This window comes from Daphnia pulex, chromosome 7, assembly GCF_021134715.1.
Source record: "Daphnia pulex isolate KAP4 chromosome 7, ASM2113471v1".
Lineage (NCBI taxonomy): Eukaryota > Metazoa > Arthropoda > Branchiopoda > Diplostraca > Daphniidae > Daphnia > Daphnia pulex.
The window spans coordinates 769,571-793,932 of NC_060023.1; the positions used below are offsets into that span (position 1 = coordinate 769,571).

At 39.6% G+C, this 24,362-nt stretch overlaps 3 protein-coding genes and 2 long non-coding RNA genes across 6 annotated transcripts; 2 read left to right on the forward strand and 3 right to left on the reverse strand.

Moving 5' to 3' along the window:
* Positions 1–1,411: 1,411 nt before the first annotated feature.
* Positions 1,412–3,842, reverse strand: LOC124197708. The gene is made up of 8 exons (XM_046593238.1): positions 3,735–3,842; positions 3,572–3,660; positions 3,407–3,488; positions 3,189–3,347; positions 2,924–3,116; positions 2,629–2,828; positions 2,397–2,548; positions 1,412–1,646 (listed from the first exon to the last, which is right to left on the reverse strand). The coding sequence occupies exons 1-8, from the start codon at positions 3,840–3,842 to the stop codon at positions 1,412–1,414; spliced, it is 1,218 nt and encodes a 405-aa protein (XP_046449194.1).
* Positions 3,843–8,136: 4,294 nt separating this feature from the next.
* Positions 8,137–9,441, reverse strand: LOC124196951. The gene is made up of 4 exons (XM_046592207.1): positions 9,285–9,441; positions 9,140–9,211; positions 8,793–9,077; positions 8,137–8,730 (listed from the first exon to the last, which is right to left on the reverse strand). Exons 3-4 carry the CDS (start codon positions 8,884–8,886, stop codon positions 8,288–8,290), a joined length of 537 nt encoding a protein of 178 aa, XP_046448163.1. The 5' UTR covers positions 8,887–9,077; positions 9,140–9,211; positions 9,285–9,441; the 3' UTR covers positions 8,137–8,287.
* On the forward strand, positions 8,375–10,646 carry LOC124196952. The gene is made up of 2 exons (XR_006875888.1): positions 8,375–8,512; positions 10,377–10,646. It is a non-coding gene; the product is annotated as an uncharacterized LOC124196952 (long non-coding RNA).
* An 810-nt stretch (positions 10,647–11,456) lies between these two features.
* On the reverse strand, positions 11,457–15,428 carry LOC124197709 (glutamate [NMDA] receptor subunit 1-like). The gene is made up of 10 exons (XM_046593240.1): positions 15,411–15,428; positions 15,216–15,344; positions 14,985–15,133; positions 13,138–13,219; positions 12,863–13,021; positions 12,600–12,816; positions 12,290–12,507; positions 12,098–12,226; positions 11,858–12,006; positions 11,457–11,775 (listed from the first exon to the last, which is right to left on the reverse strand). The coding sequence occupies exons 1-10, from the start codon at positions 15,426–15,428 to the stop codon at positions 11,457–11,459; spliced, it is 1,569 nt and encodes a 522-aa protein (XP_046449196.1).
* A 496-nt stretch (positions 15,429–15,924) lies between these two features.
* Positions 15,925–24,258, forward strand: LOC124196953. Of its 2 annotated transcripts, XR_006875889.1 has the most exons (10): positions 15,932–16,110; positions 16,187–16,308; positions 16,377–16,466; positions 16,528–16,618; positions 17,147–17,270; positions 18,387–18,563; positions 18,619–18,965; positions 19,158–19,274; positions 19,346–19,504; positions 23,952–24,258. It is a non-coding gene; the product is annotated as an uncharacterized LOC124196953 (long non-coding RNA). The 2 variants fall into 2 exon arrangements; XR_006875890.1 differs by having other exon boundaries at positions 15,925–16,110; positions 18,619–19,274.
* The last annotated feature ends 104 nt before the right edge of the window (positions 24,259–24,362 follow it).

Consider the following 24,362-nt stretch of genomic DNA (forward strand, 5'->3'; position numbering starts at 1 on the left):
ACACATTCAAAAAATTCTGGATTTCAACTTTTGCTAGTCAATTTTCTTCTACTTTATTTTATTATTTTTTTCTCGATTTTTAGTTAAAGGAAATACTTTTCACGCCATCCAACCGATCCCCGAGTTCCTCTTTGTACGGGCCTCGGCCTCTATAGTTTTATCGCGACACCTTTGAGACACCTTTGGACATCAACTTTGATTGTTGTGCGCCTCTTAAATTGCCTTTGCAATCTTTCTCTTGTGTGCTGGTCGAAACTTTGGCGCAGAGAAACTTCGTCGGATTTGGTCTGCACAAGGTTACTTTACGATTTTACATAATCAGAAACGTGAAGTGACTGCGAGGAAAAATCCCGCCCCTGATGAAACATGACCCCCAGGCACAGCGAATTACTGCCAGGTTATTTTGCTGACTTTTTTGTTTTTCTTTTTTTTGTTTTTTATTTTATTTTGTATACTGTTTTTTGTTTAGTATTGTGGTATTCCCCGCTTTTCAATGCCAAGTAGCCAATAAGAAGAAAACTTCTTGATTAAATTATCTATAGATCTTAGACTGAGCCTAATATGGTTTGTAGTTGAAGTATATCCAGTTAATTCATTCCTTTTTATCGCAGGTGCAATGGATAACCGACTGAACGTGATCGCTGTACTAGACTGACAAGTTCCTTCGGCGCTATCTTCGTTTCCCGACCCGAATTCTTAGGTCGGTGTCCATTCGCCTCATCATTCCACATAGCTGTTTATTTGAAGTAATTGATGGCAATCAATTACAATCAATCTGGAAGGCGTCCAAGATCGATCGACTCTGTGACCCACGTCTGTCGGTGCTTCAAGGCCGCTCTAAGCCGTGCCAAAAAATATGCCCATGACGGAGCGAATGACCGTAATTTCATTCGTTACATAATATACGCATACATTATAAGACGGAAGTGTTCATCCCGAGATGCCTAAGATATTCCGTTCTGTATTCAATTTCGGCTGTACATTAATTCTTTGTTTATTTCTCTTAGACATCTGGCATTGGCAGGGACATATCGACTGTTGGACCGTTGGTGTAGACGAGCCTGGCTGCTGGCATGCCAGGACTGCTGGCGCAGATGCAAGGTAATTTTATTAGATAACATCATCATAATTAAGTTATTATAGCGCTCGATGTGAATGCGAACCTATTGTTTTTATTAGGAATTTGGTTTCAATTGACGATAAGCTTGAAATCAAATGTTAGTTACTAAACCACAAAATAATAGGGGGAAATCAATTTGTTAATTTTCTATCGGCGATTCGATTAGGCTTGCATTGTGGTCCGCTCTTGCCGACAGCCCCTCACCGTCGCGTGATTGATGAATATTTGACTATCGTGTTGTCTGATATGTGATTGGAAATTCAACTGTACAAAGCGGGGAAATGGACATAATTAACCGCGACGACCACGATGCAGAGAAATGATTTTCTCGCAAAGAAAAGCCAGAAAAGAAAGACTCAGTCCGACCAGTAAAACGACAAATGCTCCGGTCAAATTTTTCAGGGAAAGTGGCAATTGTTTCTTTTTCTTGCTTTCCATCGGCGGTTTTCCGTTGCATTGAGGAGGCATGGGGCGGAACCAGGTATCCCAGTAGTCGATTATTCCAGTTTGTTGAAGCTCCAATATCCTTTTTTTTATTAACACACGTGAAACAAAATTTAGACAAAAGGGGAATGACCGGGAATGACCCTGAACTCTACTTGCTTACCCTTGGGTTATGATTTTGGTGTGGGGACTGGTTTTCGGAAGGGCGAACGATGACATGATTCCGATGAATCTTTCTTTTGCCATTTGCAAGTTGCACTTTCCAGTCTTTTTAACAAGCGATCTCCCACTCAACCGGACCGAAATGGTGGGGGTACTTTTCGGATCGTAATCCGGAAAAGAACTTTACAAATCCGGACTAGGTCTAATCTGTTCAGAATCGCAAGGCGATTCCAACGGAATTAAGTCCGGATTTTTATCTTTTCCCGTTCACGAGATAATCACGGTTGAAAATCGTGAAATATCACGAAAACCCAAAGTCTCCACGTCCGACTACATCGCTTTTAGCCGTATATTCGGCTTGTAAAAAAAAACTAATTGATACAAAATGTAGCCCTTTCATCCCTCTTTCAGAATCCAAAAGGATTTTTTATAATTCTTTGAGATGTTTGAGATATCACGATTTTCGTGATACCCCCATTTCGACACATTTTCCAAGCATTTTATTCGGCGTTGCCGATTGCCGTATATGTGACTTCGCCCCCACTCCTTCGCTTTTTCCATTGTTTCCTATGTATCAAGTCCCATCTGTATCGATATACAAGGCCTTGATACATAGGAAACAGGGGAAAAGCGAAGGAGTGGACAGTCAATTTTACAATTAGCAACTTGCCTGGAATTCTTCAGCAAACATCCTAGCTCAATGTAGACATTTCTATGTTCTGGTTTGATATTTCGAAGGCATTCAAACGGCATGACGCATCGAGAATTCGGGGTGGAATCCAGTTTTCTTCGTAATGTTGCGAAAAGGGTGTTGTTGTTGGTCTGTCGCACACAATGTAAATAAGTTGTTGTCAAAGTTCATCGACATTTTTTTTTTTACTTGCCGAAAACAAAATAGTTACGAATCCATCTTCTCTGGCGAGTAAATTGATATCGCCACTATTGATAATGTCGTAGACAGAATTGATGAGCGGGTGATTGATTGGCTTTACGACATAAGTGAAGAGAGTCGACGTGTAGGCCTGGACGGAGATGAAAGCGGCCAGGGTCCAAACGCCAGCGACCAGTCGGTAAGGTAGTCGTTTCGATTTACAAGATCCACCTAATCAATCATGGAAAAGTTGTGACTTATTAATGCTGTGTGTCGTACATCAGCTAAACAATTATGCCATTTTATTTCGTTGTATTTGTTATAACCTTGCGATAGCAAATTGCCGAAAACGTAGAGATATTCTTTTCCGGTTCCGACTTTGGTGATTTTTTTTTCAGCCGGTGGATTTTCGTTTGAACTAAATGTAGTTTCGAGTGCGGAATGATATTCCAAGTAGCGCTGGATCACATTCAAAGCTGTGATGACGCAAACGATCGATACTCCTAGTCCCAGCCAGACCTATCGATCGAATTATAATCGATGCTGTTTAATGCGAAAATTGATAGTCTGAAGAAATTGAAATGTTTAAACCGGCCACTGGAAAGGTTTGACGACGGCGTTGATGTTGGCCGTTTCATCGGGGACGGGAATGAGGAAAGCGAAAAAGTCGTAAGCCCATGGCAAGGTCAGATCAACGATCTTGCTGGTCTGCAGTGTGGGAACCGTATCGTGGACCAGCAAATCGCATTGCTGTGAAAGATCAGATTATTTTTTAATTGGATATCAGTAAGAAACGTAACGAACTCAACTTGATCCAACAAATAGCTGAAAAGTCCGCGTTCTTTTTCCGTGGCTTCCTGTCTGTTTTCGGTCACTCGAACCATTTCGTAGCTGGAGGTAAAATAAAATAAGGTATACGTGGTTAGTTAATGTGTTTAAGAAGCCAGTCAATTGGAATTGGTTTTGTTAGTTACGTGAAATTTAAACGGGCCGTCAGGTAGTCGAGGAGTACCCCACCTTTGAGAGGTCCCAGCAATCCTTTGGGGTTTCCACTCCAACGTGTCTTCAATCGATTGTTTTATGTCAAGTTAATTGATCTGAATCGCAATGATTAATGTTTGAATTTATGTTCCTTACCCAGATGACGCGAAGGTGTTGGCCGCTGAGCCGATTGGACGTCGATGATGTGCAGCGAATAAATATGGTGATCGCAGCTGAAAAGATGATGGAAGGTAAGAGCGACATTTTGATTCTGTTGTTTGAATGGGCTGCCAGATAAGTAGCTTATGTCGTGGTGGTTCCAGCAACGATGCCTTAAATATCCGAGCCTAACTAACTTAACAATTCACTGACGTGAAACTTTGTTTTGGAGACCAGCACCGTCAATCAATTCGTGAATAGTTTTTGAAACGTTACGGATCCGTGCAATATTCGTATTCTCTAAAGTTGTTCAAATGCACTGCCGAGGGGCTCTTGATGTTAGATTAATGCGAAGCCAGTATTAAGCGAAACTTGGGATGTAATCGAAAATCAGCTCAAACTCAATGTTAGTTGCCATAGCAATTGAATGAGCAAATCAATTAGTTATTCTTCTACCGAATCGGCGATTCATGATGCTCTACCCATCGCGTGATGAATGAATATCTTACCATCGTATTAATTGAAATGGGACTGGAACTTTTCCTTCTCCAAAGCGACGGACGACTAATTTGAGTTAACAATTGATGCGACTAAATCCTTGCTGTATTGTGAATTAAAAATCAATTTTGATTCACTTTGTTGCACAGATGGAACATTGACACACAGCACATTACATAACGAATGTGCTTGAATGGAAGCAAAGAAGAAACAAAAAATTCATCCCGATTTATGCTGTGGCGTTTAGAAACCAGCCGAGTGTCCACCGATCCAAAAGAAAGCCTTTTGTATGCCAACAGTCGAGACGAAGCTCAGCCCATCCTTGTCTCCACATTCCCTTTAACGTTGTTGGTCGCTGGCCAACGACATCATCGACTTGCCTCATTGCCTGTCGACAAATCAGGTAGGAATCTCTTTCTTCACATTTCTGAATCGCGATTTCACGCTCTCGAATATTTTGCTGTGCCTAAATTGAACGGAAACTTTCGATAAAAGAAATCAGAAACGAAAAAGGCGTGCTGAAATGAACTATGAGTTAACAAATGGCAAATCGAACGACAACGTTGTGCCAAGTGGGGAGAAGGTGTATTTCGATCGATTTCGATGATGGGCAGGAGTGTACATGAGGGATCGATTTCATTTTCGGTTAGTTATTCAGGCCGTGATGCAATAGTTGCATATATCCATCGTCATTTCCTCTCAAGATCCGCCTCATCGAAATAGAATCGGACATCAGAGATGAACTAGCCTATCGATTGGATGATGTAACCCAACATATCTGGGTCAGTCTTATTTATTGTTGATCGCATATTAACTATTTGTTGCTGCTACTGGCCTGTGTTGACAGCGATCCGCGATCGTTTCATTGTTTGTTTGGCTTATCGCAATTTTTCTGACGCAGCGTGACGTGTCAATCATATAGTGAATCTCACTTCTTTGCTGCGTGAAATGTAACACAGGGCGATGTCGATAATAGCGAGTGCCAAATGAGTAGCCTCTAGCCTGGGCATGTCGTAATCGAGTCGAATTAGAAATTGAACCAGCATTTATTATCGGCTACTGATTGACTACCGTTCGCCCATGATATTTTTTCAGTTCTTTCAACTGTTGTACATTAACCAAACCCTTTAGGAAATTTCCGACTTCTTTTTTTTACTGTTTTTTTTTTCCCGTACGTGTTCCCGACATCCGGCGTATTATCTCGACATCGAAAATAGTGGAATGGACGTAATCAGAATGTACAGACTGAAATCAAATGTTGTTAAAAGTACGGTATTAAATAGGAATAATTTCATGATAAGTGAAAACCTTTGGATGGAATCTTGCAAAAGGATTATTAAGTTCAAGATGTTTTTGCTAATCTAAATTCAACTTATTCGAGCATAATGGTGGGTTCTTCTTTCTCTGTCGTTTGGGATGACGCCTAAGTTCAGTTATTTCGATCCAGCTCATCTTTTACAGTTGCCAAGTTGTTGTGTAGAAACAATACGAACTTAAATGAAAGTTCGCTTACTGAACTGTTTTTGTAACTTGTGCTTTACAACCGATTTTCGTTTTCCAAGTTAAAAGAAGCGTTATTTCAGCAACAGTCAAATTACAAAATTGATAAGAAATCATTCTTGAAATAATTTAAGCTTTGCATTAATTTTAGTGTTATCGATGTTTAATTGGTTTAATATGTAGTAGGTGCAACTTTTATTAGGGAATACTACAAGTGTGGTATTGGCTGCAGGCATTCATTCATTGACACTCTTGCAAAAGGCTAAACAGAGTTTTCGAAATCTTGTTGTAGAAGCCAACCAGTGAAGTGATTGTGGTGCTGGAAATTGTCAAATACGTAAGTGTCTGTCGACTTGTACTTGATGGCCAGCCACACTTGATCTCCTGATTTAAGATTGAGTGTCGATTCCATATCGTACGTTTCGAATTGTCCCATGTTGCCAACTTCGTCAGCCAGAGCCAAACCGATTTCGTTGCCGTTCGAATACAAGGCTAGACCGATCTCTCGTCTTGTTGTAGCGGTATCATCGGTAAAGGGGAAATCGACCATTCCGGATACGGAGAAGAAGTAAGTCCCTGTGACGGGTGCCGTGAAGATGCCAGTGTCTATATTCATAGCGTTTCCGACGTTGTTCATAACGCGTTCGAATGGGATCGGAGTGTTTGTTAGATTGAAATTGGTTCCCTTTTGAACGTAAAAGTAGACTGGCACGGATTTGACATCGTTATAGCCGATCCATCTCTGTCCTATCACTACTACGAAATTGGAATATCAGTTGAGTTAGAATCGTCCTAGATTGAGAGGTGGTCGGAGTCGAATTTAAATCAATTTTGGATTTACCTGGATTTTCAGAGATTTTGGAGAAATCGCAATAGACTGTTTCGACCATGTTTATACCCATGATGGAATAGAGTCCGCTCCAAATGTGCCCAAAAGACCACAGGTCGCCACAGGAATTTGGCATTCCGTTGATTAACTTTGGTTGGATGTCGTTTACGCTTTTCGGGGTAAACGGCGTTGGATTCTGCAGTGTGGTGATAATCGATTCTTGCCGATGAAGTTGGGCTTCTAGTCCTGTAATTTGTGCCTTTAGTTCAGACACTTCCGCTTGCAGTCTCGTTTGTTTTACCTCCATATCTTCTTTGAATAGGGTCTGCAAGAATAATTTAGTAGTTAAACAATTGAATTGATTTTGGGATCTTTTAAAAGATTTCTTACAAACGTGTCGGTTAGCTGTTGCAATTTATCCTCCAAATCGATGGCAGCGGCGGTCGAACATGTCGACCAAGCCAAAAATAAAACAGCTACTTGAAATATTATTAAGCGACGAACCATTTTCTTCGCCTTGTTAACAGGAGTACCGATTGTTCTTCTGTGTGTCCAAAGGGGCGAAGCTTCTCCATTTTATATGAAATTGAAGGGTCTCTACATTCTCTATTTATTCTTGCTATCGGTCTAGTTTTTTTTTTAAATTCTTTTAACCTTTCCTTGTTGGATCTTGACAAACATGACGGGGGATTTATGAAGGGATATAAAAACGTACTTTGTTTGACAAGATTTATTTGTTTACTGCAAAGGGATCAACTTTTAAATAAAGGTCGAACGCGGATTAAGTAAGGGTGATAACATTCTGAAAACGGTAACATATGGAAAAATGTAATAAGCTTTTGTAACTTAACATACTCAACCGTTTACTTCTCGCATTTTCCAATTATATTCAAGAGAGATTTTTATTTTTTGTGCAGATTTATTTGCTTGGATATTTATTTAAATACATTTTTATTTTTAGAATTAACGCCATTTCCTGTGAGGATGGATCAGCCAGGAGTCTCGTGACACGTCCATGGGACACCACAGGACATAATGGCCCTCAAATGGAATCCAATTCATCAGCTAATGGTTTTGATTAAAGGTTAGGATCTCGGTTTTCCGCATTAGTTTTTGCTGTTTCTTCTCCTTGTCGTTTCGTTTCTCCTTGCAATATTTCGTAATCTGGTCTTACACTTAAAGTGTGACGGAAATCAAGATTTGTTGGGAAATAGCGAATAACGATCAGTCACGATCAGTGATTTGAGAAAACCAATAAGCTGTGCTTTTTATTGTTGTGCGCATTGAGAGTTTGAAACACCATTTTATATTACCCTTTTGACGTATTTGCAGTCGTTTATTACTGATATGAGTCTATTTTGGTTTTTTTAAGATAAGAAACATACACTTGCATTTTGAATTTAGTCTGTACTCATTTCAATCTTTTAAGTCAAGTTACGTGAGGGATAAGGATAAACTTACTAACACTTAATGTCCCTTCAAAAAGTTCTGATTGCAGCCATCTGCAAATTTGAATTACTTTCCGCTTTGTCGACTTGAAAATATTATAAAAAAATGCTAATAAAATTTGTGTTTTCCCAACTTTTATATTTAATAATAGGACCAGTGACACCACACCAATTCAGTTGTAATTTAACATGCATGCATATTTAATTATAGCAAGGAATTGCTTTATCAATGCAGATTTAACTAAAAATTCAGTCTTAAATTATTGGGTTAAGTATTAACAATCAAAAACATCTTCTTCGAGCAGGTAGCCAACAAAGTCGCTGAAATTATTGCCGTCGGCATCGTGAATGACTCCCAGAAGGTGTACCAAACGAATTTGATCGTCTTTGGCGAGTTGCAGAGTCGACTGGAGTGCCATCGTGTTCCAAGCTGCGCCGTGGGCTTCTCCGATTTTGATCCAATCGGCCGATCCCACCTTCATCTGCAGCTGAACTTTGACGTAAGTGTCCCAACCCAAACCCGTGAAAGCGAAATAATATCTGCCCGCTTTCGGAGCGACAAACACTCCGGTTGATGGGTTCAAGGCATTGCCAATATTCAGCCTTATTAGGTTGTAGGGAACAACAGTGTTGACTGCGTCGTAGAGTCCAACTCTCTGCGCGTGGTAGGAAACGGGCCAAGACTTGATATCAGCGTAACCAATCCACGTCTGAAAGTCTGGAGTGAATTAACTTGTTACTAAATTTGATTTGAATAGAAGGTGCCGTATTGCAACTTACTCGGATCGGTTGCGGCGAGAGTAAAATCGCAGAAAACAGTTTCGACGGTTTTGACTCCCTTAATCAGAAACATTCCACTCAAAGTGTGGCCCATAATTTTAAGGTCCACGCAGGATTTGGGTAATTGAGTTGTCCCTTGCCTCAGACTAGTAGCGTTGCTGTAATTTCGACTTTGCTGCTGGGCAGTTAACAGCGGCTCTTGTGCCCCGCTTGTGCCCGAATTGCTTGAGCTTTCATTTGATTCACTTCAGTCTCAAGTCGAATCATTTTAGCTTCCAGTATTTCCTAATTGTTTTTGAAATAATGTTTAAATCCAATAACTCTGTAAAACTGAAAATGAAGTTTACTTGATGTTGAACTTTAAGTTCTAGGGATTCCAAACGGCTGTCCTTGGCAGCTAAAATTTGCTCCATTTTCATCTTATCAGCGCCCGTTGAAACAATTTAATGAAGTGTTATTATATTAAGTGTAATTCAAATCATTATCGCTTACATAGTTGATCCTAAGTTGTTCCAGTTGCTCGTCCACTGTTGGGCCAGCGATGACATGCGAATTCAACCAGGCTACGACCAGTAGACTTAATTGAATAGCTACAGGGAAGCGTCGAATCATTTTTGAATGGACCTTGTTGTCTGGAATAATCGAGTCTGCTTTTCTCTATTGGCATTAATAGCACATTTTATAGTGCTCGAGCTCAGGCATATCGCATACACCCTGCGTATTTTTTTTTTCACAGGTGGCTGCCACCTGAAGCAAATAGAGAACTAATTCTACATGTTGTGCGGCCCCAGCGGCCTAAGTACATAATTAGACAAGTGCTCATGTTTTTGAGCAGATACTGAGTAAATAGTGTTGAAAAAGTCCAACTCAGAACTGCTGTGTCGAAACTTGTATGCAAAGTCATTGAATGTATTTGGAATATTGAGAAAATAATGAGATTATTAACTTTCTATTTAGTAAATTTGGATTGGATATTTAAATTCAAGATTTTTGGTCTAGAACTTCAAGCACCAGATAGCAAAGTTGAACTTTTTCTTTTTTTTCTTTTTCAGTTTCTATCCTGTTACCTTCGATATTCCATTGTATTTGTTTTTGTATTTTTTGTGTTTGTATGTCTAAAGAGGCGAAGCTTCTCCATCATGTATGAAATTGAAGGGTCTCTATATGCTCTATTTATTATTGCTATCGGTATAGTTTTTTTAAAATCCTTTTAACCTTTCCTTGTTGAATCTTGACGTACACGACGGGGGATTTATGAAGGGAGATGAATACGTACTTTGTTTGACAAGATTTGGTCTTATTTGTTTACCGCAAAAGGCCCAACTTTTTTAAAGGTCGAACGCGGATTATCAGTAAGGGAGATAATTTCTGTTCAAACGGACACATGTTTTTTTCGCTTTTTGTGGCTATTTTCGTACCGCCACGTCTGCGTTTCTTATATAATATGTATTAACGTTTGTTACTTAATATGCAAAACCGTTAACGTCTCCCATTTTCCAGTTATTCAAGAGAGATTTTGATTTTTTGTACTGATTTATTTCCTGGGAAGTTTATTTGAATTAATTTTTTATTTTGTTTTTTTAGAATTTGCCATCATTTCCTGTGGGATTGAGCAGCCATGAGTTTCGGAACAAGGCCATCGTTCACCGCCAGACACCAAGGCTCTCGATTGGAATCCGATCAGCTGATGAAGTTCATTCAAAGGTTAGTAGGATCTTTATTTTCCGCATCAGTTCTTGCCGTTTCTTCTCCTAGTGAATGGCAATAGTTCGTTATCTGGTTGTGACGATCTGGAATTATGTGACGGACAAGATTTGTTGGGAAATATTAAATGGAGAAAAACGGTTGACAAATCGTGCCGATTCGATTAGACTTGCATCGATTTAATTTTCAGTTAGTAATTCATGTAGTGACGATGCAATCGCTTCGCAAATCAATTTTCAATTTTTTTCCTATGAATGTCTCAAGTGTACCAACTTATTCGCATTCAATTAGGAAAACTAATCGTTGGTCTTTTTGTCATTGCAAGTGTTTATTTTTGATCGTATCAACTTTTCGACATCGACCCGCATCGTCTTATTTTTTCCTTGGGTTTCGGCTCCTTGTAACTTTTCCGACACAGCGGGACATGCGAATTGTAATGAATCTCACTTCTCTGCTGCATGGAATGTACAGCACAAGGCGATGTCAACAATGCGAAGCGTCAAAATTAGGAGGGATATGTCGTCATTGATTCGGAAATCAAATCAGCTGTTGTCAGCTGTGTTGTACATTTTTTCGGGGACGGTCTCTTTTATGGCAAACATCAGGGACATACAAATAGGCTGACAGGTCACAACATTTTGGGGGTTTTTACTTTTTTCAAAAGAGGCGCGATTATGTGCTAGATCTTTGTTTTAAATAGTTGTTGGCCACTAATTGACCGATGCCCGTTTTATTTAATCAGTTCTTCTGAATTCTTTCGATTTAAGACATTTTCATTTGTTTGGGCTCTTTTCCTTTTCGTGTTCCCGATACCCGCGTACCTTGGCATCGAAAATAGTGAAATGTGCAATCAAAAGTGTCATGTACGATATTGAAAAGATGCATTAGTTTTGGGTTGAATAATGTGTTAAAGGGATATTAATCAGTTTAAGTTTAGTTCTTGCTAAATCTCAATTTAACTTATTCGAGGATGATGGGTTCTTCTGTCTTTTGGGATGACACCTCAATAAATTTATTTGCGTCTTGTTGCAACTTTTTATCTTTGCGAATGCGAAACTGCTCACGTCTAGAAACAATTTTTTCGCCGAGAAAAGCCAAAAGGGAAAGGCTCAATCCAACCGATAAAACGACAAATGCGCCAGTCAAATTTTTCAGGGAAAGTGGCGAAAGTTTGTTTGATTTTTTTTCTTTTTTGGGTCTTCCGGGACATTGAGGAGGCATTGGGCGGAACCACGAGTCCCAGAAGTCGACTAGGCCAATTTCTTGCAGATTCAATATTCTATTTCATTGTGAAGGAATGAAACAGAATTCCAGCAATTATTGAAAAGCAATTCTCTCTTTATTCTGCTGTACCAGCTTACCCTAGGGTCATGCTGTGCGTGTAGGGACTGTTTTTCTGTAGAACAAACGATGAAACAAAGGTGATGAATTCTTCTTTTGCAAATTGAAGGTGGCATTTTCCAGTCGTTTTATAATCACTCCTGATCTCATCTTTTAGGTAATTTCTTGTCTAGTTATATTAATCGATTTTGAAAGATTAAAATCGCAATCTGAACAATCGCAAAAAGCATCAAAATGCTGACATATTTTGACATATTTACCTCAAGGTAGACGTTTCCATATTTTAATTTGACAGCTTCAGCGCAGCTTCGAAAAGATGGGCATTTAGAGTTCGGGTAGGAGTCGATTTTTTTCCTCAAATGCCCGAATATGCCCGTGTAATTGTTGGTCTGTCGCAGGTTAAATTCGAGTAAAGCTTTTGTTCTTTAGGGAATTGACATTTTTTCACTTGCCGCTATTAAAGGATACATTGTTCCCGATTCCCTGACCAGTAAATTGATATCGCCATTGTTGATAATGTCGAAGACAGATTTGATTAGCGGTTGTTCGATTGGCGTCACGACGTAAGTGAAGAGAGTGGACGTGTAGGCCTGGACGAAGATGAAAGCGGCCAGGATCCAAACGCCAGCGACTAGTCGATAGGGTAATTTTCCCGACCTACAAGGTCCACCTAACAAATAAAAAAAAGAAGTTTTGACTTGCCAATACTATGTATTTTCGTACAGCTGGCGAAATATGTCATTTGATTTCCTCGTGTTAAACCTTGTGATAGCAAATTGCCGAAGACGTAAAGGTATTGTTTTCCGGTCTCTCCTTTGGCGATAACTTTTTCAGTCAGTGCTGGATTGTCTTTTGATCGTGAAGGTGTTACAATTACCGATCGATATTCCAAGTAGCGCTGGATTAAATTCAAAACTGCGATGACGCAAACGATCGATATCCCCAGTCCTAACCAAACCTGGTGATCAAATAGTAGATACTGTTGAATACAAAATGTAATAGTCAAGTTATTTCAATGTTCAAACCGGCCATTGAAAAGGTTTGACGACGGCGTTGATGTTGGCCGATTCATCAGGGACGGGAATGAGGAAAGAGAAATAGTCGTAAATCCATGGCATTGTAAAATCAACGACTGAATTGTACTGAAATGTCGGGATCGTATCGTGAACCAGGAAATCGGATTTCTTGAAAATCAGATAATTCTTAGTGTGCGTCAGAATTTTTTTTATAGCTTATTCCTTATCATTATAGTTAATTCGTTTCAATCATTTATTTCAATAGAGAATGGAATGAACTTAACTTGATTCCACAAATAGTTAAAAAGTCCTGGTCCTTTTTCTGATGGCTCCCCTTTGCCTTCAGTCACTCGAACCATTTCGTACCTGTATGGAAAATGAAATAAGTTCGGTTATGTTTTATGTGTCGAACAGAAGCTAAGTCAATTTCTTTTAGTTGGTTACGTGAAATTTAAACGTCTTGATAAGAAGTCGATGATTACTCCTCCTTTGAGTGGTCCAACTAGCCCCTTAGGGTTTCCACTCCAACGTGTCTGTACCGCATCCATTTAATGCCAGATCAATTGAATTTTAATTTCTTCATTAAGTCATGCCAAATTGTTGGTGTTTTCTTACCCAAATGACGCGGATGTGTTTGCCGTTAAGCGTGTTTGGCATTGATAAGGAACTGGGGATAGAAATGAAGAACCAAACGGGAAATATTAAGAAAGGCAAGAGCGACATTGCGATTCAGTTGAACGGACCAGCTGCTAGATTGGTACATAGAGTATCTTGCCAGCAACGATCCTTTAAATATCCTACCATAATATTTAATGTGCGCAGTAATTCACTGGCTTGAAAAAAATGTTTGTTGTGGAGACGGTAGGGCTGCTGTTGTCAATTTCAGAAATTCATTTCAGATTTCTACATTGTCTTTTGTGATGTTATGGACACAAATGCCCTTTGAGTGTGTCCGGTATTGTTTTGTCCAAGAGTAGAATATGAATCGGACGTTACGCCTACCGCCAAGCTCCATGTGAATCATAAATTCCATTTACAAAGGTAAACCCATTGAAGTCCGTGATCTTCATTTACTTGTCCCGGAATATCTCGCTTGTACTGGGTTTTCAGGTGAATTTCATTGCTTATTGTATATAATTCTGTGAACTTGATATTCCCGTTACCAAACGTATATGGCATTAGCATTAGATGCACTAGCATAACGGTTGAATGTTGTAACCTAACCTATCTGGTTTAGTGTTTGTTGTTGATAGTCTGACCCATTTGTTGTTGGCCTTTGCTGAGCTCACCGTAAGTTTTCTGATGCAGCGTGACGTGTCAATCATAGTGAAATTTTTGCTGCATGAAATGTAACACAGGGCGATGTCGCTAATGTGGAGCGAGTTGCATTAGAAATTGAATCAGCATCTATTATCGGCTACTGATTGACTACCGTTCGCCCATTATATTTGACCAGTTCTTTCAGCAGTTGTACTACATTAACCGAACCCTTTAGGAATTTTTCCGACTTCTTTTTTTTTTACTGGGCTTTTTTCCGTTCGTCTTCCCGACAACCGGCGTATTATCTTGACATCGAAAATTGTGAAATGTTCGTAATTAAAATGTGCAGACTGAAATCAAATGGTGTAAAAAGATCGATATTAAATAGGAATTGGGTTATGACTTGTGATACCTAAAATCATGGTTGTTTAGTTCAAGTTTTGTTTTTGCTAAATCTTAATTCAACGTATTCGAGGATGATAGTGGGTTATTCTTTCCTCTGTCGTTTCGGATGACACTACAGTTCACTTATTTTGATCCAACTCATCACCTTTTCTATTGCGAAGTTGTTGTCTAGAAATAATTTTTTCGCCGAGAAAAGCCAAAAGGGAAAGGCTCATTCCAACCAATAGAACGACAAATGCACCGGTCACATTTTTCAGAGAAAGGGGCGAAAGTTCCTTTTTCTTTCCACTTGGGAGTTTTCCGTTGCATTGAGGCGGCATTGGACGGAACCAAGTGTCCCAGAAGTTGACCAGGCCATTTTCTTGCAGATTTAATATTCTATTTCATTTGATCATCGAATGAAACCAAAATTCCAGCAATTAACAAAATCTAATGTCATCTATTGAAGCTAGCTGTACCAGCTTACCCTTGCTGCATGCTTTGCGTGTAGGGACTGTTTTTCTGTAGAACAAGCGTCGACATGATGGCTATGAATTCTTCTTTTGCTATTTGCAAGTTGCACTTTCCAGTCTTTTTAAAATCATTCCTGATCGCATCTTTGAGGTAAACATTGGCCTAGTTTAATTAATCAATTTAAAAAGATTAAAAATTCTTTAAATCTTGTTAGAAAAACAGCCAACTGACTATAGTATTTTACCTCGAGGAGTACGATTTTAGATTCTGGTTTGATGGGTCGGATGCAGTCAGACGCTGTTGCGCATCGAGAGTTCGGGAAAGAGTCGATTTTTTTCCTTAAATTCCGGAACAGGCCCGTGTAATTGTTGGTCTGTTGCACGTTACAATTAAGCAAGTTCCTTATGTCGTTAAGTTCACTGAGTTTTTTTTTACTTGCCGATAGTAAAGTATTCATAGATCCGGATTCCCTGACAAGTAAATTTATATCGCCACTGTCTATTATGTCGTAGACAGAATAGATTAGAGGATTATTGATCGGCGTCACGACATAAGTGAAGAGAGTCGACGTGTAGGCCTGGACGAAGACGAAAGCGGCCAGGGTCCACACTCCAGCAACTAGTCGGTAAGGTAGTCGTTTCGATCTACAAGAGCCACCTAATCAATAATGAAGACGTTTTGGTTTATTGCTTATTGAGTCATTTAGTATCCTCATGTAAACCTTGTGAAAGCAAATTGCCGAAGACGTAAAGGTACTGTTCTCTGGTTTCTCCTCTGGCCGTCGTTAGATTGGAGCTTGGTCTAACTAAAGTTTCAATTGCCGATCGATATTGCAAGTAGCGCTGGATTAAATTCAAAACTGCGATGACGCAGACGATCGATATTCCTAGTCCCAACCAAACCTGGTGATCGAATAGAATTAGATGCTGATGAATAAGAAATATTATGGCAAGTTATTTCAATTTCCCAACCGGCCATTGAAATGGTTTGACGACGGCGTTGATGTTGGCCGATTCATCAGGGACGGGAATGAGGAAAGCGAAATGATCGTAAATCCATGGCAATGTGAAATCTACGACCGAATTGTACTGGAAGCTTGCGCTCGTATCGTGGACCAACAAATCGGATTGCTGTGAAAGGTAGTATAATTCTTAATTGTACATCAGATTTTTTTTTGTATAGCCATTAATTTGTTTCAATTATTTCTTTCGATAGAGAATGGAGCGAACTTAACTTGATTCCACAAATAACTAAAAAGTCCTGGTCCTTTTTCTGATGGCTCAGGTTTGTTTTCCGTCACTCGAACCATTTCGTACCTGTATGGAAAATGAAATAAGGTAATGTGTCAGACGTTGGTTGAGTCAATTGTTATGTTAGTTACGTGAAATTTAAACGTTTCGATAAGAATTCGAGAAGCGCTCCTCCTTTGAGTGGTCCAACTAGCCCCTTAGGGTTTCCACTCCAACGTGTCTATACCGCATCCATATAATGCCAGGTCAATTGAAGTTTATATTCAGCATTAAATCGCACTAAATCATTGGTGTTTTCTTACCCAGATGACGCGGATGTGTTGGCCGTTGAGCGTGTTTGGCATCGATAAGGAACCGGAAAAAGAAATGAAGAACCAAAGGGGAAATATTACGAAAGGTAAGAGTGACATTGCGATTCAGTTGATCAAATAAGCTGCCAGATTAGTATCTAGTGTCTTTGTTGCCAGCAACGATCCTTTAAATATCCGACCATAATTCTCAACGTGCGCAGTAATTCACTGACTTGAAACAATGTTTCTTTGGAGATGGTAGGACTAATGAAAATAATTCCAGAATTCGTGCATAACCTCGAATTCATCAGATATTGTTTTGTCCTAGCGTAAAATCTGGAGTCGAAGGCAAATATTTTTAACTTCCTTTTCGATCGGGCCTTCACATCGCATGTAAATCCAAGTTAAATAAATCGTGTGTGCATCGTGCGCATTTCTGATTCAATCCACAGCAGGGAACATCCATTTTTCTTCCCCCGATTCAATGGAAAGGGATCCATCATTTCCATTCTCACGAGTCTGTTGTAATATTTAAACTCGGCCACTGAGCCACAAGTCAATATTGGTCGAGTCAATATTTTGCACAAAATGAATTTTACTTTTCTTTTAGTGATTTATTATATTCTCGTTTCCAGCAGGAATGAAGTCCAGTTTCCTTATGTGCTATCTGTTCTAATTTCGGCTATTGTTGACACGTCGCTGGATGTGAACTGAAAAGATTTCTGGTTTCCAATCCACCACTTTTGGGGCGGATTCGGGGTTAGCTATATTTATTCAATTTATCATCAATCATGCATTTCTCTTTGCAGTTGAAAATATTCTTGAGCTGCGATCAAATCAAATTGGCCTAGGATTACAAGGAATTAAGTAGGGCAGGTAGTAACTACGGATAGTAAAAAAAAAAAAAAAAAAAGGATTTTGTTGTTGCGGACGCTGTTCCACTCTCGTAGTCATTGAAAATCAATCGAAAACATTTGCAGATGATGCTCAACTCGATGAAACATTTCCATTGCAGCGCACACAATTATTTATCCAGGTTTTTTCTGGATGCATGTTTACTATGGCGACTGTCAAATGAAACAGACGGTAGTTTTTGATGACGGCTTGTTATCTATTTTACCTAAAACTTTTTTTTCTCTCCGTCAATCACATCTTTGAAGCTGACATCGTTTTTCGTTCTTCTTGGAACAACGATCAATCCCACGTAACATTTCTGTCCAATTATCTTTGTCGTGCCGTGCTGACTTATTAGATCACAATTTTGACTTTCCGTTACTAATCGCCGCCCTCTTTGATCGATCTCCCCTCCGCCCGTTTCACAAATTCGATCTACGTTTCACCTTTGGTTAGGTCGTCTAAAGGATAACACCTGTGAGAGTGGTCAAGTGACTTATCACGGGAGAAAAATTGAGGATCGCAATTCAGGATCTTTCAATTCTTTCCTGAATTTCCAACCGCGCGATATTTTAAATTCATTGCACGTAATTTATATGCGAGTTAATTATTTTAATATGATGGGAGGATCGAAGTCAATTTTACCTGCAGCAAAGTTTCTGGGGGTTTTCTTGGGATTTTTTTTTTCCAGCCAACCAAAAAGGAAGAAGCAAAGAATTTCAAAAAGCCATAAAACACCCACAACTATTTTATTGGTTTGTTGTTCATACTGAAATTATTTATTCATAATCATTGGATACAAAAACAGTATTGAAGTATACTTGGGGCAAGCTTTGATCAAAAAAATTTTTATTTCTTTTCCCTCGGTTAAGTAATTTCAAAATTTTGTGGTGGGTGAACATTATAATAACAATGTAAGCAACAGTTCTCTTAATACTTAAATGAGGAGGTTTCATTAACCATTTTTAAATTCATCTCTAGGAAGTGCGTAAGCTGATTCTTCACATGGACCATCCACATGTATACCAACATTTGGGCATGTCACCACCGAGAGGGTTTCTTCTACACGGTCCGCCGGGTTGCGGTAAAACGTTGTTGGCTAATGCCAACGGGAGATGGGCCGAAGGATTGTTGCCCAGCTTCTCACCTGCATGGATGGTAAAAGTCTTGTATTTTTTCGCCTATATTTCTTTAATCCCATTTAAATTTTAAGATTGCAGATCCCGGTTTTGGTGATTGGTGCTATACCAACAGACCTGGCGCCTTAGATTCTGCTTAAGAAGAGCTGGCCGCTTCTACAGAGAAATATCACCGGGAATACCAGACCTCGTCACAAGACAAGAAGATTCTCAATGTGGTCTTCAAGAACCTCAGCTAAGCTTCAGATATGATGGAGTTGAGAAGTTCTCGGTTTTTAACATATTGGAATACGTCGGAGCTGATATGTACTTGTCTTGGCTTCCGATTCTGGCATGAGGCATGATAGCCGTGAATAGGTAAAACAGGGGTATGGAAAGGCTCCATGCTCCATGCTCTCTCCATGCCCATGGCGGCCCATGGGTAATATAATGATTTGACATTCTGTTTTTCACTTCTCCCCATAATTTGACTCTATCCTTATTTTAGAACTTTTGAGCTGATAATTAATTTTTCAGATGGTAATTTCAGAAAATTGAGCAGGATTTTGTAAAATTCTTTTGTAAGAAAAAATCGTGGGTTTTAAGGCAACGTTGCTCTTATTTTACATTGCAGATTTGACAACACCTTGATGACCAGCTGTGACGTCGTCGAGCTAGACTGCTAGACGCTTAGCCCAGTTGACTATCATTCTGAGATTGTTCGAAATCTTTGTAGGATGATTGCTTCACGGTAATTTACACCAACTGCTTTACAAATCCATCTTTACTTTATTAATTCTTATGTTTTAATATCCTGCCCAGGTACCTACACTGACCGCTGAGTCGCTGACGGCTGACGTTCGCCATGATTTGGATAGTTGTGAAAGATGTCCTTCTTCTGAGCACGAAGGAAGTACACCATGCTGATTGTATTTGACACCATGCAAGCCCTAACAGTTAGGGGAAAGCCACCTCATTTATGTATGTATATGTTTTAATACCTGCCCCTGTACCTACACTGATTGTTGGAAATGGAACTCTTGTTGGCGGTGTCGACCGTTCAACTTCCAAGATTGAGATAAGAGATGACACCTTTGTTGTTGCTAGTTCGTCCTTATATTTCACACTGCCGTATAATACAGCATTTTGGTATTTCAATAGTTGGTTTAGGGTTGAGTAGGGTAGGGAACAATAGATTGAATGGGAAGAGAGGGTAAAATTGGGGCCCTCTGTTGAGGTCCCTACAAATTACACAGAATTAACAATAGCAATAATGTCGATCACTGTTGGGATGCAATAAATTCCCAACACACTCCCCAGTAGAGCCCGTTCAATTGGCTCGACATCCTGATCGACTTGATATCCGTTGGATTGGAGATCTGAAAATGCGGTTGAAGATGGATGGCCTGGATTAAGAGGAGCTGTTTCGTTGACTGGCTACGGATTCAGTTAATTGTCCATTCCATTTGATTCCGATTGAGAGTTGGCTGACTCTTTGGAAGTTTGCCACCAGGATCCCATACCGATTGGTGTGTGTTGGAATCTTCTTCAATGTCCTTTAACACAAGAATATTTTTTAGTAGATGTGAAACGATTTTGTTTGGTACCTGGGTTAACGAATAAGAGAACAGCAACTGGTTGATGAGATGTTCTTCTATACTTGGTAACCTTGAGATGCGTTTAGGAGCTGGTTTTACTGGCTCCAAGCGCTTCCGTTTCATTGAGTTTTGTTGATTGGCCAATTCCGGAAGAATTGCTGCTTGACTGCACGGCGATCTGAACTTCGGAATGATTTCTTGGTTGCTTTCTACGTTTGTTGAATTGACAAATGCAGCGGCTTCTTGAGGATTTTCTTTCGAAGCTTCCTGGATTTCTGGCGACGATGATAAATTTCCAGAAGAAGAGAAGTTGGTTTGTTTAAGTTGACTCGGAAAAGAGTTAAGTGTTTCCAGCGATGCAGCTGGCCTTCCCGAGGGGAAAAAAAGAAAGGTAGGAATATCCTTTTCTTTGGAGCCGGCTGGCGGAATCCTAATAATTGAATCTTTAGTTTTTAGACAATTGAATGTGTCAGGAACTTCTGCTTGATAAGTAGGAGTTTCTTGATGACTAAGAGAGTGAGGAGCTTCTGCCGGATTGGCTGGAGCTTTTTGAAGATTGAGAGTACCAGGAGCTTCTGCCGGAGTAGCTGGAGCTTCTAGAATAATGAGAGGACGAGGAGCTTCTGCCGGAGTAGCTGGAGCTTCTTGAATAATGAGTGTGCAAGCAGTTTTTTCGTTGCTAGAGGAGCTCAAGAGATTTTTGGACTCCACTGCATCTACACCATCTAAGTTTGCAAATTTGAGGTTAGTTGCTTTCAGCTCGTCTTCAAACCTTTTTTCGTCTTTGTTTCCACTGGATTTGACCGGAATATCTGAGATTGATAGCCCTTTTTTTGGTCGTTGTTGGAGACTGGCTGTTCCAGGCTCCTTTTCCATCGGGACTTCTTTTGACTGGGCTGATTTGACGTTTTGGTCGCTGTAGCAACTTTTCGCGTTCGATGATGGGATTTTTTCTGCTCCTTCCAGATTTGCTGAGTTTTCTAACTTTGAAACAAAGGAATTATTTTCTTTTATTTCGTTCCTTTCAAACCTTTTTTTGTCGGGATATCCGTCTGGCCCATCCGGAGAATCCGAGAGTGAGTCTCCTTTTTTCGGTGGGTGAGGGAGACTGGCCGTTCCAGTCTCTTTTTCTTCCGTCTGGATATTTTCTTTTGACTGGTATGAAGGGGTGTTTTGAAAACTACAGCTTGTTGTCGTAAGCGACGACACTTCTAGTGGAGTTGGGTTTGGCACTAATACTGCTGCAAATTGAGATGTTGAGAGGGTTTTGAGAATTGACTCTATTACTGGATTTGTTTGAGAAGCTGGCTCCTGAGAAGCTGTTGGTGATAAGTTGACATCTCCTGGAGCGACGGGCACTGAAAAGGCTGTTGAGATGGCTGCGATCACCTGACTGATTATGTCCCGATTGAGTTGTGCTTGGGTTGCTGCCTGGTTTGCTGCCTGGGTTGCTGCCTGATGTTGGAGAATTTGGAGCATTCTTTCTCTGTCCTTCTCCCATTCTTCGTCATCTGCTTCCTTTTCGAGTTTGTCTAACCATTCTCTTCGTTTTTTCTTTAAGATGTGAATTTTGGCGACAATAACATCGTCCATTGTTTGGTACATGGTGTCGATGTCTGCATTGATCTCTTCTTGGTCTTCGCCTTCTTTGTACATTTCAGCCTGGACCCTTTTTGAGAATATCTCATAAGTTTTGTAGAATCCATCTAGCTTTTTTTCTAATTTTTCGACTTCGATAAACGCTTCCAACGTCATTTCTGTTGATTTGTACGTTTCGACGAGGTTAATGATACGGGTGATATGCTTTTTAATTAAAGTTCTTGCGTAATTTGGAGCCATTGTGAGTTGGAGGTGGCTCCTAAGGAGCTGCTGAGAGTACGAAAAGAAGATAATTAGTTTAAATTAATGTTTTGATTAAGTTGATTAGCCTTTTTGTTTGTTGTTCTGCTCGGTCTTCGGAGATTCGTGGTGCCGAATTAAATTCTGCTGTCTTTTCCACTTTCTTTGAATTCCTTTATGTGAAGATATCTGCAAAAACTGAATGATTTTGGAGCTAGGGTAATTTTCTAGCTCCTTACAATCCCACAAACGGCATAATAACAATTTTTAGGAAAGAGAATTTAAAGAGTTTTTGCCGCAAGACGGCGGTTTCTAATTCCCAATTTTGTGCTCAGAGGGCGCTTTGTGCCTTCTCAGAAAAAGAGAAAGATTTCCCTTTAAGCAAACAAAAAATGCAAGAGCGTAAGAGCGCGAGATTTGTTTCGAAATGGCGGAAGGCCTTTGTAAATAGAGAGAGAGAAAAAAAATTCAAGTTTTAATCACCCTAAGGCGCACACGAGGCGAACGCGTTGAAAGGGTAGAGAATTTTCCCGCGTTTTTTCCAGTTTAAAGGGGAAACCGGCCTAGCCCCCCAAAAAAGAGAATATTTTTCTGTCGTATTTAGAGAGATCGTTGTGCCTTCTGAGACAGAGAGAGATTTACCCAAATGATTGAATAACAAACAATGCAAATTAATTCAAAAAATGAGAGAGATTTGTTTTCGGGAAATGGTCTAAGGCCATAGCAAAGAGAGCGATAATTTATTTAAGTCTTTTCACCCTGGGGCTCACACGAGGCGAACTCATTGAAGGGTTAGAGAAGTTCCCGCGTTTTCCCAATCTAAGAGGTAGGGAAGCAAGCCCCCCCAAAAAAAAATTCTTGAAAGGAAAGAGATTCCCGCGTTATCCCATTTTTAAAGAACGGGCAGTGAACCCAATCAGCTGAGATTCGTTTTTACAATGCCGGGAGGCGTATCAAGAGATAGAGAGGGAATTTAACCTAAGGCTCACACGAGGTGAACACGTTAAAGAGGTAGGGAAGTTCCCAAGTTTGCCCAATCTTAGATATTGGAAAGCAATATCCCCCCAAAAAAAAAAAAATTTGTTGAAAGGGAAGAGAGAATAATCAACTTAGGCGATGATAATTTACGTGACAAAAAAAGAAATCCCCCTTCAAAAATGATTTAGGAATCCTATTTTAATTTTAAGAAACTTTGAGGAAATATTTTAGCTTTAATTCAAGAGAGAGAAGAAAAATAATTTACTGTTTAGAGGGATCTATTTGCTTACTAGACCCCTGAGAACAAGTTAAACTCAGAGAGAGAGAAAAAGATTCTAATAAATGACTGACCTGCCATAATTAAACACAATTTTCTTTGATAAATGGCGGCAATGATTAAGCAAAAGGAGATAACGAGAGAAAGATTTGAGTGTGATAGAGCGAAACTAACTTAACACTGGTTGGAGAAAACTCCGGTTCGAAGGACCATGTTGGAAATGGAACTCTTGTTGGCGGTGTCGACCGTTCAACTTCCAAGATTGAGATAAGAGATGACACCTTTGTTGTTGCTAGTTCGTCCTTATATTTCACACTGCCGTATAATACAGCATTTTGGTATTTCAATAGTTGGTTTAGGGTTGAGTAGGGTAGGGAACAATAGATTGAATGGGAAGAGAGGGTAAAATTGGGGCCCTCTGTTGAGGTCCCTACAAATTACACAGAATTAACAATAGCAATAATGTCGATCACTGTTGGGATGCAATAAATTCCCAACACTGATGTTCACCAGGATTTGGGTAGTTTTGATTTGTGTTCTTCTTTGCCTGAGTTGATGAAGGAAGTATGCCTTACTTTGCGCTGATTGTTCTTGAATCTTGATGTCATGCAGGCCATAACGGCTATAGAAAAGCCACCTCTTTTACAATGTATTTGTTTGTCAGTGTTGATAGTTGTGTCTAATTGCAAAATATTTGTCTAGTTATTGAATTTTTCTCTTCTCTTTTTTATTGCAGGTTTGACTACTTCTAAATATGAAGGGGGTGCTGTAAAATTTATGGTCATGGTTCCTGTCAGAAGTTTTATAGTGGCTTGCGTTTTATACTTTGCCAATTGTGTTTGAGATTATGGCTTTTTAAGTAAAGTTTTCTTTTTTTAAATGTCTGAAGAGATTGTGTTGTAAAATCTTAATAGAACAAAGGGATTTTGCATTATTGATTTACAGACAAATAATGTATACTATGGAAAATCATAATTTGTGGCAATAGTATTTTACTTAATACCAGTGACAATAAGTAATGCAATATACAACATGAAATGATACATGAATTGTGTTTATTGTCCCACCTCCACTAATTTGCAAACACAACAGTCAACATACATACAGCAATACATACATACAACACAAATAGTTAACCCGTTGGCTG